Genomic DNA, 16,736 nt, shown 5'->3' on the forward strand with positions numbered 1-16,736 from the left:
AAGGCACTGAATAGATGTTATAATCATGGTAATACAGAGAAGTTGTCATGTTTTTAATGACACTTTTTTTTGCTCTGATGGGATAAAACATATGGTTCTGTAGTGGATGGTTCTTTATACATGTCTGATAATTAAGAGCCTACTGCAGCTGATGGCCCCTATCACAATCTTCCTTAACTTTTAAAACTTTATAATACCCTGTGCCATATAATGATGCTATAGGCCTAGGTCTAGATGAAAGTAAAGGATTACTCACTCAAAATTAGAAGTTAAAATAATGAACTTAATATAGAATGAACCCTATTATATTTAAGATAACAAATACCCTGAGGCAACAGTCAGAGATGTTAGACATTAATTTACACACACACAAAACCACCCAATTATACATAATTTCATGCTAATCTGGATGATGCCCTTTTTCTTTTGGTATGCATCAAATAGAAACACCCCAATAATTGCGTATAAAAACCCCCCGAAACCTTTCCCACACGATATTTTGTTCTGCGGAGTCAGCCGTCCCCAGGAAAGGCCAACCTTTCTCAGCCGGCCATGTCGCTCCGATTTTCCAGCGGGTCCAGGCACATCTGCTTGCGGTCTGGACCCGGCTCTGTCAGACCGGCCAGTGGCGCTGCGGGCTTTGCGGGCAGCAGCACGTGTGGCAGCCCCCTCACGGGAAACGGACTGTCCTGTGCCTTGGGAGGGGGCTTGGGCAGCGCCCCTGGAGGGAACCACACTGGCGGGGCCCTCGGAAATGCTGCCTGCACCGGCTTCGCTGGAAGCGAGGGGGGTCTCCTGTCGGGCAACGAGAAGGTGACCATGCAGAATCTCAATGACCGTCTGGCCTCCTACCTGGACAACGTGCGCGCTCTGGAGGAGGCCAACGCCGAGCTGGAGAGGAAAATCAAGGGCTGGTATGAGAAATACGGACCTGGATCTTGCCGGGGACTTGATCACGACTACAGCAGATACCACCTATCCATTGAAGATCTGAAGAATAAGGTGAGAAATCACAAATCTGAAACATCATTGTTTTTTAAAGACATATTTACTTAGGCATGCAAGAGCTGGGGTGCAGGCCAGAGGTGGGGTGGGGGCAAGGGTGACAGGATTCCCAGGAGACAGTGATTCACTGAAATACACTGCTGAGCCCGGCAGTGGGAGACAGAAGAGGTCTGCGGCGCCATGTGGGTCAGCTCCCTGGCTGGGATGGAACTCGTGCTGCAGTGGCTGTGGACAGCTTCATAGTGCTGAGACTTAACGCCTTGCGCCACCAGGGAGGCCCCCTGAAACTTCAAAGTATTTAAAACTAAGAATTACTTTCTTAGCAAAAGAGGTTTAATAAAAACAGGAAGTATTGCATCTGTAATTTATATCGGATTGATTTATTTTGATAAATAATTCTTCCAACCAAAATAGGTGTTTTTATTCATGAATGTCAATGTAATTTGAATGTTACTAGTTTTATTATTATTTTGAAATATAGTCACTGATAAAAATGTGGTCTATTCTAAAAGCTCTATAAGCATATGAAAAGAGTAAGATCATATTTGTAATTTTTAAAAATTAAATTTTAGACATGCTGTTACTTGAGGAAGTAAGATTTCATGCAAAAGTTCAGCTGTATAACATTTTTCTATTTCCTGAAATAAGTTATGAGAGGCTCATGTCTTGTGTTCGCCTTTTGGTTTCTTCTAGATCATCTCTTCCACCACTGCTAATGCTAATGTCATTCTGCAGATTGATAATGCCAGATTGGCTGCTGATGATTTCCGGCTAAAGTAAGTAGATAGAAAGTAATCATGTTCTAGAAAAAAATTCCTCTCAACATGTGAAGTAAAATTTCAGCTCCAACTAACTAGAATGAACAACAACCTCTAGTTTATAGTTAAAGGAAGTATGCAATGTAATAATAATACAATGTATGCAAGCAGGTCATATTCCAGTCAGTCACACTCACAATATAAACATGTTTATTGTGTATTTGTAATCTTGGAACAAAATATCACTATCCACACACTGCCACACACACGCTATTCATAAATATTTGTCAACTAAGTAATTTTAACTAAGATAAACTTCTGAAGAGGCACACTTTCACTTAACTGGCACATACTTTCACTTGTTGTAATGTTTATGCTAAACAACTGCTGTTGATCCAGCACAGAACTGAGTGATCTGGGGGCGTGGGGGTAAGTTTGGGTATTTTTTTTAATATTAGGCTTCCTGATTTAATTTCTACCTTTCAGTTTGAAGCAACTGCGTTGTTATTTTCTCATCCCTTGAAGTAGTCTAACTTGTTCTGAAATTCACTCAATGCCTCTCAAGGTATGAGAATGAGCTGGCCCTCCACCAGAACACAGAGGCTGACATCAATGGGCTGAGGCGGGTTCTGGATGAGCTGACACTCTGCAGGACTGACCAGGAGCTGCAGTATGAGTCCCTGAGTGAGGAGATGACATATCTCAAGAAGAACCACGAGGAGGTAGGAGAAGCTTGTGTTCCATTCAAAGGGCAGTTCTGTACATTTTCCATATGGGAGAAGGAGGAGGGGATGAAATCATAAGAATAACTCGGACTCACTACAGCAACTCAAACAATGTCAAGGGATATAAATTAAGGCATTCACTTCTCCCATTCTGCCTCACTGACCTCATCCCCTGAGGTAATAAATATGAACAATTGGCCTGTGTCCTTCCATTTCAGAAACTAAGCCTTGCTTTCTTCTAGTGCACCCATCTTTTCCCACACTAGATCATTTCTTTGATTCAAAGAAGGGTGTCTTCAGTCACCCTTCTCACCGAAGACCCCCTGCCTAGGGAAAGATAACAGTGCCTTCCCCACTTCACAAGTCTGGATTTATTCCAGTGTCAAAGCCGTACATAAGTGCACTGTTTGATACATAACACAGGAAAGCCAACTTCCAAGAAAAAAAAAAAGTATTGTCCCAGAAGGAATTACAGAAGTTTCCAAATAATGTATGACAAATTTTCAGGAGCCACCAATGATAGGCATGTCCTATCATTGACTAAAACACCCAACCTCCTTGCCCCAAGTGTGAAAGTTATGGGAGAGAGGGAAAGAGCATAGCAGAAGAGTTAAAATGAAAGAGAAGTGAAAAGACAGGACAGCCACAGAGCAGAGGACTAGAGGAGCAAGCTGACTAGAGTTAGCAAGAGAGTGGAAAAGCATGAGTGTGACTGCAAAACAGTAAACTAGCTCAGAATAGAAGTGATAAAGCCCCCAGTGAGCAGGCCAGCCAAACTGTGCCTTCAGGGTGGGGTCAGGGTCATAGCTGACCCAGGACAGGTCCCTCTGAATGCACTGAGGTGGGGAACCAAGACCCTCTCATATCTCAGCACCCCTGAGAGTGTCCTCTTAACAATACTCACCCATGGCCAGTTTCCCAAGGATAACCCAAGCAATTCAACTTTCAACCCTTTATAGCAACAAGAATTCTTCTTCACGTGGACTCTTAGACAAACCTCAAAATACGGACAATATAAATCTTTTGCTCTGGGTGGACACTGGAAAGTGGCTACTGATGATGTAAGAAAGCAGAGATACCCACCCATCAAAAGCAAAATGAAGAAGGGCTGGCTCCCTAAAGAAAACCAAGTTCCAACATTCACAGGCTGATTTGTCAGGAAACCCACTCCCTGGCCAGGTGAGACAGCTCAGGGGCCCAGGTGGGGCCGAGTGCCACTGCTAAGCCAATGCTGCGGAGTCAGCGTCCACTCTATTCAGTGTTGTGTATCTTGGGAGAGTTACTCTCCTCTCTGTGTCTCAGTTTCCTAATCCATACAATAAGTCCAGTAATAGTGCCTGCTGAATAAACATATTAAAAGACCCAGATGTATGAGAACAGGCCAGCCCTGAGCCAGGCCCTCAGTCACCGGTTGCCGTTGTCCTGAGATACCAGTTCCGAGGAGGGCAGGGATGGTTATGTGCCCTTTCCACTGCTCTATTCCCATCAACAAGAGCTCTGCCTGGTATTAGTCACAATGGACGTGCTTAATGGCCCGTCAGTCTTTTTATCCCTCTCTGTCTCAAAGAATAAAACACTCCTCTTGAGATGCTGTAACCGCCTTTGCTGAGGTGTCGATTTTGGTTGTTTTACTAACACAGAACTAACTAAATAGATGGTCGGCATGGCTACGGATCCAGCGAGTACATGTGAAAAATCTTGCACGGTTTCCTTCTGGGGTGAGCACTGGCAGCCCCCCAAAACATCCCAGCTATCCTCTCAAGGTTCAGCCCCGAGCCACGAGCCATCAAGTACTGTCTGAAAATTCTCCCGGGGCCTGGCTGACTGTAAAGGGCCCCCCCACCCCGAGTGACACGCGTTTCCCTGCAGGAGATGAAGGCCCTGCAGTGCGCGGCTGGCGGCAACGTGAACGTGGAGATGAACGCGGCGCCTGGCGTGGACCTCACCGTCCTGCTCAACAACATGCGCGCGGAGTACGAGGACCTGGCGGAGCAGAACCGCAGGGACGCCGAGGCCTGGTTCAACGAGAAGGCGAGTGTCGCCGAGTCTTGGCCACAACAGCCCGGGGGCCCTTGGGGGTGTTCAGGCGCTAAGGTTTGCCTCTTGCCTCTACCCAGAGTGCCTCGCTGCAGCAGCAGATCTCCGACGACGCGGGCGCAGCCACCTCGGCCCGCAGCGAGCTGACCGAGCTGAAGCGCGCCATGCAGACCCTGGAGATAGAGCTGCAATCCCTGCTCGCCACGGTAGGTGACAGCGAGGGTCGCCGGGCTTGGAGTTGTAAAAGGTCCCACTGAGCCCTGCCTTGCTCCCTGGCGCGTAGCGTTACTCACATGTGCTGAGGCGTTGGACCAGGCTGGGCAGGGCGCCGGTGCTTGAAAACAGCTCACGGTTCTCCTAGCTCTGTTTAGGGCTCTGCCGAGCAAGCGGTAGCATTTTGCTTCCCTGGAAAAGTAAGCGGCAGGCCCCTGTCCTGTCTACCTGGTGTCTGTACCTGGGTCTACAAAAGGGATGCCATGGGGTTATCCCGGGTGAAAGAGACACATCTGCTCCCACAGGACCCCCTCAGCTACTTCATCCCCAAGTATCCCTCCAAGCTCCTCCACACACAGCGGGTTCCTTCAGAGGTTACACAGAGACCACCCAGGATTAAAACTGGCTTCCCTTCTGGGGAGGCAGTGGCAGTACCCAAAAGGCTTGATTTAGAAAGACGCAGACATAACCCCAGGCTCCCTGTCCTCCCAAGATGTCTCCTGCTCCCTGAGGACACCTGGTTGTGACAAAAGAAAAAGGCAACAGGTCTTCACAAATGAGTCTGTGAGGCAGAAAGGAAAAGATGACCCTGTGAGGAGCCACCAGCACTAGTGGGCCCTCTTACAGCTCACATTACAGGAGACTTGTTTGTCGCCACTGACCCACCCCCATCCAGTCAGCCTGACCCTCTTCTCCTCACCCTTGTCACTGCTGCTGCTGTGGGTTCCTGGGGTTCCCCCTTCTTTTCTTCCCTGCTAGTAGAACCCCAAGCGCCTGGTCCTGATGAGCACATGTCCCCCTCCCATTCCCAAGGGGTATGGAAGGAAATAAATTCCTGGGTTCCCAGGATGGAATTTTCTGCATTTCCAGTGCTTCCACATAGAAGCACTGATGTTAGAAAGTATGTATAATTTTCTCGTAACATGTGAAAATATATATGGCCACACTCACATACACACAAACATGCACATATATAGTGGAATTTCTTAACACATATGAGAATACTGGAGGAAAAATGAAGAAGCTCATTCTGTGCAGCCAGAAGTACTGTAGTTTGGATCCATGACATAATCCAAAAACAAACAAAATTGTAACAAACAACAGAACTGAATTATAGAATCATGGTGACACTGAATTTAACTCTCACACTTAAGAGGCTTCTGGCATAAGATGAACTCTAAGCTCCACTTCCTAGGGTAACAAATCATGTGCAAGTTGGGTATTGTCTAAATACATAAACATGTCAGGTGTTCTCTGTAGTATCCAAACTCCCAAGTTCAGCCTGTCCTCCTTCTTCACCTACAGTCAACCTTTAAAAGGAAGGCTCTGAAATAGAGATCCCTCCGACTGATTTAAGAGAATATTAGTGATCTTTAATAAATATGCAAAGATGTCATGAGGCAAATTGAGGTTCCAAGCAGCCAAGCGCACGCCTCCCAGACACCTGGTCACTTGCTGCCTCGCACCCAGCTCATCCTGGCCGCCCTCCCTCCTGCTCCAGAGCGGGAGCAGCACCACACAATGTACTGTCACCTGCCTGGCTAAGTCAATGGCTCTTAGCCACTAGACCTAGAATCTGCTTAATAACATTAATATTTCATAACTTCTTCATAATCCTATTATGAAGACAATACACAGAATCTACTTAGCAATACACAGAACTTCTTAAACCAAGCCTGCAAAAACAAGAAAACCTAAAAGTAATGTTAAGTAGATATATTTACAGTGGGGTCCAACTACCCCAAAGCATGGACTGAAAAAGACAGAGGCTTGCTCTGATAAGTCAGTTGTATCTTAAACAATAGGGGATCCGGAATTGCTCCACACTATAAAGGAGTGGAAATGGGGGCGAACTCACTGGTCATAACTAGTACCCAAAGTGAGAACCACCCAGATGTACTTACACAGGATAAGGGAAGGAGTTAAACTGCTTTACTTGAAGAGGGGTCATGTGCTGGACAAATGCTGGACTATGGGCAGCACCGTGGGGCTGTAACACTCAGAAGACAAGCGCTGAGAAATGAGCTGGGCTGTGTTACGAAACCCGTCCTTGTCCTGAAATCCACCCCCAGAACAGCATTCATCCCGTCTCAGTGCTAAATAAAAGACCTTGGGTGGGTGACAGAGACTCGAAGAGGGATTAGAGAAAGAAAGAGCCGTGCAAAGGCTGCTAGGATCGGTGGTGGGTGGCTCTCTGGCCACAGAAGCCAAAGATTGGAAAACAACAGGGAACCCCAAAATCACTGTAGTTTCGACAATACTGATTTCTTAGGGTGCTAAACCCCCAAAAGTGCTGTAATGTCTAGGTTGGTCGTAATAGGAAATATTACTAGATATTACGACTATCTCTTGAGACGCTCCAACGTCTGGTGGGACAAGCATCATTACCCCATGTCAGGTCACCCATTGTGCCCCTGCACCCCCCCCCACTAAGTACCTGTCTCTTCCCCTTCCTCTCTGCCTCCTGTTTTTGTTTTGACAAGTCCCACAGCTTCTGAGACCTGGGGGGCAGCACTGGTCTCTACATAGTCCCCAGAGTGGCCTAATGCTTGCTCTGGCATCTTCTGTGTCCCTAGAAACACTCTCTGGAGTGCTCCCTGACCGAGACCGAAGGCAACTACTGCACTCAGCTCGCCCAGATCCAGGCCCAGATCGGGGCCCTGGAGGAGCAGCTGCACCAGGTCAGAACCGAGACCGAGGGCCAGAAGCTGGAGTATGAGCAGCTGCTGGACATCAAGGTCCACCTGGAGAAGGAAATCGAGACCTACTGCCGCCTGATAGATGGAGACGGGACGTAAGTACCACCATTAGAAAATCCAGCTCTTACCTCCTCCAAACCACAACCAGAAGCTGCCCGGTGCTCTCTGAAGCTCCAGGCCTGTTCTTTTTCATTGCACTGCAGAAAAGCATGTCCCTCTCTTGCCTCTGCAGTCACCTAGTCTGTATCTTGTACATCACTGGGTCTTCACCACCTGCCTTGAATGACCCAGGCTGTCCCTGCAGAAGCCCCTGTTTGTTGTCCGTGTGAACCTCCGTGATTCGGGGTTCTCCCCACCACACCCCCAGGCATTACCTAGCATCCAATGCATGCCAAGTAGCTCTGCTTCTCTGAAATAAACATACTCTGTACAAACTCCCTGAAGCTTGACATTCTTGAGTCTAAAAAAATCAAACAGAAACAAGATTGTTTTATACCCTCTCTTTAAATCACGTTCAATTATTTTTAGCTCCTGCACGCAAATATTTTAACATTTCCTCTCTAGCAGATGTAGATTATTTCTGGGATATAAAGTTCACCTGAGTTCATGTTCATCTCTTGATTCAATGGCTATTTATTACTTGATAAATAGAAGTCACAGAGACTAAACTGGACCTTTTTTAACAGCTCATGCTCCCAATCCAAGGGTTTTGGATCAGGAAGCTCGGGAAATTCATCCAAAGGTAATAAAATCTAGTTCTGTTTCTGTGGCAGCAAATACTTTCACGTTAATGGCGATCACACATGATGGTAACACGCTATATTTAGATAATTTTAACTAAAGTGCTCTGGACTTAAAACATTGCTCTATCTAAACTATCCCAAACTGAGCATTCTATATGCTTACTCACAAATATATCCTATAATATGTATGTTTAACACAGTAGAAGAATTCTTTGTGATGTAATCTTTCAGGTTGGGTATGTTTATTCACTCATGTTTTGTTTCTAGAATTATCCAAAACCACACTGGTAAAGACAGTAGTTGAAGAAATAGATCAACGTGGCAAAGTTCTCTCATCAAGGGTTCACTCCATTGAAGAGAAGACAGCCAAAGTGGCCAGCGGAAAGGCAGAGCAGAGGGTTCCTTTCTAGCTGTCACCTTTGAGAAAAGAATTTGGGGAAAGGCCCATATGCCTGCATGCTTCTAAATAGCAGAGAGGATAATAAAAATACCTCCTACCCTTGCAAAATAACTTGCTTAGCAAGCATAACTTTTACAAGATGCTGGGTGTTTGTTTTCAAACGAATAAAAAAAAATGGATGTGCATTCATTTCCACTTACTCGTGACTAATAAAGAATTATTTGTGATTTCTTTCTGTGTTATTTCATTGGGAAACATTTGCGGGATGTATTGTAATTGCTTTTCACTCTGGTTTTAAATAGTGGTCAGAATCATATGATGTTTAAATATCAAACAGCCACAAAACATCTTCAATTCCCACCACTTTTGGACTGTGCAAATAAACTGGAAAAGTTGAGAATATTGCTTCAGATTGAAAGTTTCCTCCACCAGATGGCACATTCCCAGTATTTTGCCTATGAGCTTACAAAGTCAAAACACCTGGAGTCCCTCGATCCATCCCTGGATCTACTGTTTTCATGAACAAGATAATTTCTAGAAAGACCCTCATGCTCATGAATTGTGTCCTAGAACAGAGATGGGCAATTTTTTTCTGGGCCATTTTTATCTGGGAAGGGCCTTATGAGGCATTAAGGTCTCTATTTCAACTGTTCACTGAACCATTAAAGCAGAAACTAGCGACAGACAATAGATAGATCAACAAGTGAGCCTTACTGTGTCCCAGTAAAACTTTACTTACAGCCCCTGAAATTCAAATCTTGAATGATTCTAGTGTGATCCTAAAATATTGTTCTGTTTTTTTATTCTACTCAACCATAGAAAATATAAAAACCATTCTTAGCAATAGGATATATGAAAACAGAGCAGACCAGGCTTAATCTACCAGCTCTTGTTCTAGAGCTTCAAATCTCATTAAACTGATGAACATTATGTTTACTGTGTTTTTCTATGTTTCTGAATCAAAACATACAGTGGAGATTCCAAACAAATGTTAATTTCTCACAAAGAGAACAGGCCTCATATTTCTCTCAAATATGAACTGATTCTACTGATCAGGACAGGTCAGATCTAATCTCCAGAGAAGGAAGAAATTCTACCTGGTAACTCAGTCATCATGTGCGATTTCAAAGCATGAAATATTTATGAGACCTGGAACCAAAAGTAATCAAATAAAGCAAATACTAGAAATTCATGAGGAAATAGCTTCCCAAACATACTACATACAAGGCCAGCTACATAGGTTACAGGACTCAATGAAAATGTGGTGCTCTTTATTCAAACATCAGGAGAAAGTATCATTTAAGCACTAACATATGTATTTTTCCTGCTGTCTTCAAACTTTCAACTCATCATGGATTTTTTGGTGGGGTTTCTTCTTGCCATTTCATGTCATTCTATGACAGTAAAAATTAAAACTAATGTATTTTATAAATTATTCCCTTCATTTTATATTGTGCAATGCCAGGTTAATATAAGAACACTGGACTTATGTACAGAATCAAAAAATGACACAATTCATATTCTGTAGCTTATACACAGGTGTATGCTGTTCTTATCAAAACACTGGAAACACTCCACCAAACACACTCAACTGCTTTCATTTCATCTCTTTGTATGTTCCATTCTCCCAACACTCTCCACCACTGACTTAATAGTGAGTTAGAAAAGATCCAAGAAAAGGAATTATGGATTGTTGTATCTTCCTATATTATTGTTTTCAGCAAAAGGAGCTAGCCGATACAGAAATGTAACACAAGTAATTACACGATGCTGCTTTGATCATTCATTGTCTTCTTTCTGTGTTCAAAGTAAATTATCTTTGAGTGGTGTCTTGGGGCTGTCAGAACTGTTTGTCCAGTCAGAGACGTAAGATGCATCCCTTGGATGCCCTTTGAGTCTCCCCAGACTCCTGCCAAGCTGGGGCCAGCAGAAGGCTGTGCACATGGGGACTGCACTACATGTGCTATATGATCACAAACATCACATGTCCTCTCCTGACCGCAAACATGCCCTGCAGCCTTCGTTTACAAGACATAAGTTCAAAGACAAAAGTATTAATGAAGTCAAATAGCAACAGGAGAGGATTAAACCAAGTGTGTGAATCTTCTGCAATTTTGTGTCCATAATGCCAGCACTGCTGAGTACTCATAACACACCTATGTTTTCAAATTCTTATCTTTGTGATCTGTTTTCCATAGCTAATCCCACTTATACTATGCATATATTTTGCATTTTGTGGCTGTGATAAGGGCACTCTTGGTGTGGAAAAATTTTAAAGGAAAACAAATAACTCTCATTTATCATGTTTTTTGTCAGAGAAATAAACCTGAATACTGTGTCTCTACTTAGCTGAGGATGAGTGTAAATTAAATTCTGAATGCATTTCCCTCATTTCTGTTGAGTTCACAGGAAATATTTTGTGGAAGGAAATATTTCACACTCAGGGCTTAGCATCTCAACTCTGTCCTTCCTAGCTGGACATGTGAAAATTGAGCATCTATCTCCTTTAGGGTTATCCTTTGCTCAGCAGAATTTTAGGGTTCCTCAGGAGTTTGAATGATTGCATGATTCTTATCGATTCTTGAAGGCTCACATGTTTTTTGCTGTGGTGCAAAAGTACTTTCAAGTAATCAATTTCCATCTAAAAGAAAAAGAATTCAGTTGCCATGATCCAGTGGTTGTTCAGGCAGAAATCACATGTGACTCCACTTTCTCTCTTTTTTTTTTTTTTTTTTAAAGATTTATGTATTTGTGCATACAGAACTGGGGTACAGGCCAGAGACTCAGGGGTGGCGAAAGACTTCACCAGAGACAGAGTGGGGAGCAGAACAGGCAGATCGATGAAGTACACTGCTGAGGGAAGCAGCGGGCGGGTCAGGAGAGGTCTGCCGTGCCATGTGGTCACCTCCGGGGCAGGCGGGAATCGAACTCATGCGGAAGTGGTTTCAGGTTCTCAGTGCAGTGCTTTAACCCGCTGCGCCACCAGGGAGGGCCTCCACTTTCTCTTTTTAACAAACATCCAATATTTGTGAGAAGTGTATTTTTTTGGAGAACTTTCATGCTAATATCGCAGGTATACTTGAGAACAAAACAAACCTGCTCTCTCGTGGACTGGCCTGATCTGAGCACACTAAACTTCCTTTAACATCTTTTCCCTAAGTGCTATTTTTTGAGGCTTTATCTCATGTCTTTCATTTTCCAATATATGGTGATCTTTTGAAATTCTGTTTGTCTTAAAGAATAAAGCCTTAAATATTTGGAGAATCTGTGTGTATTCACTTCAAGGTGATTGTGTAGTGACCTTCCATTTGTGGAGAACACCCAACTCTCCAGACCTTGAGGTCTTTTTTCTAGGATTCTTCAGCTTTCCTAGAGAAAGTCCCAATGACTAGAGATACTACATGAATTTCAGGGACGAGTACAAGGTAGAAATGTGGGACTCTTTGTTCAAAGTCAGGAAAAATTTCAGTTAGAAGTACAAAACATCAATTTTTTTTAAATTTTATTACTTAAAGCATAATATAGTCATAGTGGTGCAATATATAATAATATAAACTTACAGATTTCAGGAAGTAACATTTGTAATGTCATCCTTTCATGCAATACATTTTAATTTATTAAAGTGATTTCTTAATTGATCAACAGATCTTTCTGGCTTGCTTTTCTGCAAATTCACTTATTAGGTAGGAAAATTTGTATCTTTAGCAACTTCATTTTCAATCTATATAATTGAAAGTGATGTCAGTCATTCTTGGCAAATGCAAGACCTCAAATAATCTCCAATGGGGAGAACAATATGAACAAAGACAGGGGAACAGTAAAATAAAAGAATGGATGGATTGGTAGGTAGAACCTACATCAAGAATGATCTTAAATGTCAGGCAAAGAAGCTTCATCTATTCATTAGTCAATGATTTTAAACTGGAGAGAATAGAAAGAGGGGAAAATACTCACCAATTACCTATTATTGACAGGCATAGTTGCCACACGTGCTGAAATACCATTTAACAGCCTTACAGCCATACCAATAATGTCTCGAACTTAGAAATGAAAAACTAAGGCTGAGAAAGAATGAATGATCAATCACACAACTGGAAAATGGCAGAACTGAATACAAACACTGATGCATCTGATTCAAGAGCCCAAGTTCTTTCAATTGCATGAAGGGGGTGGTACATCAGAAATAGTACTTCAGTGCCTATTCGCCTACCAACCATGATGAAAAAGAAAAAGACTTGATGCTAACAATCCAATTAAAACTTGAATAGTTTAAAAAATGACAGTGGTAAAGAAAAGAGAAAAAAGCTTCAAGAGACACAGCAGAAATAGATTCAGTAGGACATAATGACTTATTAGATGCAGACTGGTAGAAAAATAATAGCAATTCTAGTCTTCTTAGTAATCTTGAGCATGACTCAGGGTAATTTCACCCACAGCTAATGAAAAAAGATGCAAAAGATTCGATTTTGATGACAAGGTGATTGCGTGTTGAGAAGTCAAGACAGAACACCATGGAGAAATGTCTGGTGCACACAGGAAGGTGCATGTCTAGGAAGGTGAAGAGGTCAGTGCTAAAGATGTCGAGTTAGAAACCACACAGAGCCACAGCAAGAAGTAAGGACAAGATCACAGAGTGTGTAGAAAACGGGAGCACCACGCCCAAAACTTTAAGGAATGACAAAAGGTAGAGGACAGAAGCTAAGGCAGGCAGGTAAGAAGAAAAGCAACCAGAGTGGGAGAAGCATCCTCAGAAAGCAAGTGCTTAAAACTCACCAGCACTGGGACGCTCAGTACTGCATGTATCTAAGGGAGAGGAGAAAAAATACAGGAGATGACAGCTGGATTAGAGATGTGGGGTAATAAACCACCTTTGAGAGATTCATTTCGGTAAAGTGGAAGGACCAAAAATCGGCAGTGAGCAGGAAGTGAAAAGTGAAAGAAAGGCATGCAGAACATTTTTATAGAAGGAAAAAATATAAAATGACAAGAAATAAAGAAATGCAAAGGGAACCTATGGACCATAGTCTCGGTCCCTTCATTTTTACAGTGAGAAAGCTGAAGCCTAGAGGAGCTAACCAACACTTCTACTTAACCTGCTGAGCATCAGCACTTAGCAGAAAACCAATAAATATGAAATGATAACTCAGGAGGGAGAGGAATTAAGAGAAGACTTTCTGTCACCAGAGAGTCCATTTTATTCCTCAAGTTTCATTTGGAACGCGATGTCCACCTTCTGATACCATCACCCCAAGATCTTGACCTTTTCAGCATCTCCAAAAGAAAACCCACATATTCCACAGAAAGCCATGAATGTGACACTTCATCTCTGCAGAAAATGCAATGCTGTTGGTTTGAGTAAGGGAAAGAGAAATATGCCTATCAACTTTTACATTCTTATAGGAATTTTATGGCCCAAAGCCTGGAGGGCAGGAAGGATTAGTCATACTAAATTTGAAATGCATCACTATAATAACCTTGATAATACTCCTCCCTGGTCCATTTTGGAGATAACAAATACCCCCAAGGTAACTCTCCACCTACAGAAGTGGACATGGTAGGGTAAAGACATTCATTAAAAAAAAAAAAAATCACCCAATTATGAATAATTCATGATGAGCTGGCAAATGCTATTTTGCTATGGGTAGCAAAGCTCATCAAGAAACACCCCAATAATGTGTATATAAGGCCAAAGTGAGCTGTTGGAGAAGGACACTCACCGTCAGAGCTCCAGTCCAAGAATAAACGCTCCAGTCTGGCCACCATGTCTGTGCGCTTTTCTACTGCATCCCGGCGCCTTGCTTCTTGTGGGGGAGCAGGCTCCTCGCGGCTCTCTAGTGGGGGAACCGGCTTTGGGGCTGGAAACGCCTGTGGTGTGCCAGGCATCGGGGGTAGCTTTTCATGTGCCTTTGGGGGCAGCTCATCTGCAGGAGGCTATGGCGGGGGACTAGCCGGGGGGAGCACGTCCTGTGCCGCCTACACAGGCAACGAGCACGGTCTCCTGTCGGGCAACGAGAAGGTGACCATGCAGAACCTCAACGACCGCCTGGCCTCCTACCTGGACAACGTGCGCGCCCTGGAGGAGGCCAACGCCGACCTGGAGCAGAAGATCAAGGGCTGGTATGAGAAATTCGGGCCTGGTTCCTGCCGCGGGCTTGATCATGACTACAGCAGATACTTCCCCATCATTGACGACCTTAAGAGCCAGGTAAGAAGCAGTATCACAGGATTCAGCATTAATAATACCCCATCAGCCATCCATATGCAGATGCGCACATAACCGTCTAGCACATAACCTTCTAGGACATAGGGCTTGGCTCTCAGCTTCTAATAGTGGTGTTTCATTACTAATATTAAAGAGAGTTCATATTAAAATCTAAGCTTGGTGGCTTTCCCTCGTGGCACAGAGGGTAAAAGCGCAGCACTGCAAGCTAGCCACAGACTCTTCAGTGTGAGTTCAATCTCTGGCCTCGGAGCTGACCCACATGGCGCAGCAGGCCTCTCCTGAACCGCCCACTGCTCCCCTCAGCGGTGTACTTCCTAGATCTGCCTATTCTACTCCCTACTCTGTCTCTGGTGAATCCTCTCACTGCCCCTGCACCTCTGGCCTATACCTCAGTTCTGTATGCATAAATAAATAAGTAAATCTTTTACAAAAATAAAAAAGAAAAGAAAATCTAAGCTTGGAACATAGTCTGCCCATCATTAGGTATTGGTTATGGGTGTTTATGCATTTAGAAGATTAAAATAACAAAAACTGCTCAATATGTAGGTCTATATTTACAAATTTTTCCATCAAAAGGGCTGGTTTGGTTCTAAAGGGTGGGGTGGAAGGTAAAAGAGGCCATACTTAAATGTCCCATTTTCAAAAGAATCATCTGACTATTGACAACAGAACGACAGAAATACTGCTGTAATTTCAAGAGTGACTATTTTAAAGAATTTTTAAATTACACTTCCTACTCTTAACTGACTCTCCATTTATCAGATCATCTCTGCAACTTCAAGTAATGCCAACGTGGTCCTTCAAAATGACAACGCCAGACTCACAGCTGATGACTTCAGGCTCAAGTAAGTGGACACAAAGGAGGAAAAGCTTATCTGAGCATTTGCCTCTTTTTTTTAGATTAAGGATCAAGTCCATGCTTTTAGTTGAGTGAGTTGAGTTTGTTTCAAACCAAATGCATTTGAGGATGGCTAGCTGCAAAACACACTGTACTTGGAAAACTGGAGAGGGGATGACACGTATGAAATGTCAAGATCATGGGGAGGAGAAATTCTAATCCCCCAAATGTATCATTTCCATGAAATGTGTTGGTTGCATTATGGGTCATCTAACTAAAGTTATAATAAAAGGAAAAATAATCTGACCTCGAAGATGAGGTTGACTTTTATGGAGGCCTGGAAGAGTGATGTGACTAAGGTTCAGAAACGTCCCAATATTTGTCCAAGGTATGAGAATGAGCTGGCCCTGCACCAGAGCGTGGAGACCGACATTGGCAGCCTGCGCAGGGTGCTGGATGAGCTGACACTGTGCCGAACCGACCTGCAGATCCAGCTGGAAACCATGAGCGAGGAGCTTACTTACCTCAAGAAGAACCATGAAGAGGTAAATGTTCCATCGCCCCAGCTCACACAACCCGCCTTCCTTCCCAATTTGAACATAAATTTCAGATGAGAAATAGGACATCTTAAATTCATAGTCGAGAAGGAACTTGCCCATTGCACTAGGTGGCTTGGAAATTATCCTGTGTGTTCCCCTCAAACGAAACCAAGCCTGGGGAAAAGTTTCTGACAATATAGATAGTGTCTATCAAGAGCCTGTAGAAATGTTCAGCTCCTGGAAGAGATCATGCTTAGTGAAATTAGCCAGAAAGAAAAGGGAAAACACCTCATGGTTTCACTCATAGCAGGAGTATAATGGACCAGGGGAGAAAATAATAATAATAACGAACAACTATATAGGGGGGTGGGTTGGGGAGGGGGGCTAAAAAGGGGGGATGAGGGGTAAGCGCACTGGACTATGGTGATGGCACAGCTGCTACCAGCGTGAACACTGTATTTCAGGAGATGAAGGCCCTGCAGTGCGCGGCTGGCGGCAACGTGAACGTGGAGATGAACGCGGCGCCTGGCGTGGACCTCACCGTCCTGCTCAACAA

The 16,736-nt window shown here is 43.7% G+C and overlaps 2 protein-coding genes across 2 annotated transcripts in view; both read left to right on the forward strand.

Annotated features, from left to right (window-relative positions):
* The first annotated feature begins 552 nt into the window (after positions 1-552).
* On the forward strand, positions 553-8,590 carry KRT28 (keratin 28, type I). Its single transcript, XM_004684213.2, has 8 exons — positions 553-1,002; positions 1,699-1,781; positions 2,329-2,485; positions 4,358-4,519; positions 4,606-4,731; positions 7,315-7,532; positions 8,124-8,179; positions 8,448-8,590. The coding sequence occupies exons 1-8, from the start codon at positions 553-555 to the stop codon at positions 8,588-8,590; spliced, it is 1,395 nt and encodes a 464-aa protein (XP_004684270.1).
* A 5,751-nt stretch (positions 8,591-14,341) lies between these two features.
* The window catches only part of LOC105853744 (keratin, type I cytoskeletal 27-like), a 6,417-nt gene continuing 4,022 nt past the window's right edge, over positions 14,342-16,736 (forward strand). The window contains exons 1-4 of the mRNA XM_012726042.1: positions 14,342-14,785; positions 15,566-15,648; positions 16,030-16,186; positions 16,645-16,731. Of these exons, the coding sequence (XP_012581496.1) occupies positions 14,342-14,785; positions 15,566-15,648; positions 16,030-16,186; positions 16,645-16,731 (771 nt within the window). The remainder of the gene's footprint in view (positions 14,786-15,565; positions 15,649-16,029; positions 16,187-16,644; positions 16,732-16,736) is intronic.

The sequence above is a fragment of the Condylura cristata genome, unplaced genomic scaffold, assembly GCF_000260355.1.
Source record: "Condylura cristata isolate star-nosed mole 26May11 unplaced genomic scaffold, ConCri1.0 scaffold00017, whole genome shotgun sequence".
In the NCBI taxonomy this organism is placed as follows: Eukaryota; Metazoa; Chordata; class Mammalia; order Eulipotyphla; family Talpidae; genus Condylura; species Condylura cristata.

What these genes read in the sequence shown, in the direction of transcription:
- KRT28 (XM_004684213.2), top strand. Translation starts at nt 553, where the DNA reads ATGTCGCTCCGATTTTCCAGCGGGTCCAGGCACATCTGCTTGCGGTCT. An exon ending in TTGAAGATCTGAAGAATAAG is followed by an intron (nt 1,003 to 1,698) that starts GTGAGAAATCAC and finishes GGTTTCTTCTAG; the next exon opens with ATCATCTCTTCCACCACTGC. An exon ending in CTCGGGAAATTCATCCAAAG is followed by an intron (nt 8,180 to 8,447) that starts GTAATAAAATCT and finishes TTTTGTTTCTAG; the next exon opens with AATTATCCAAAACCACACTG.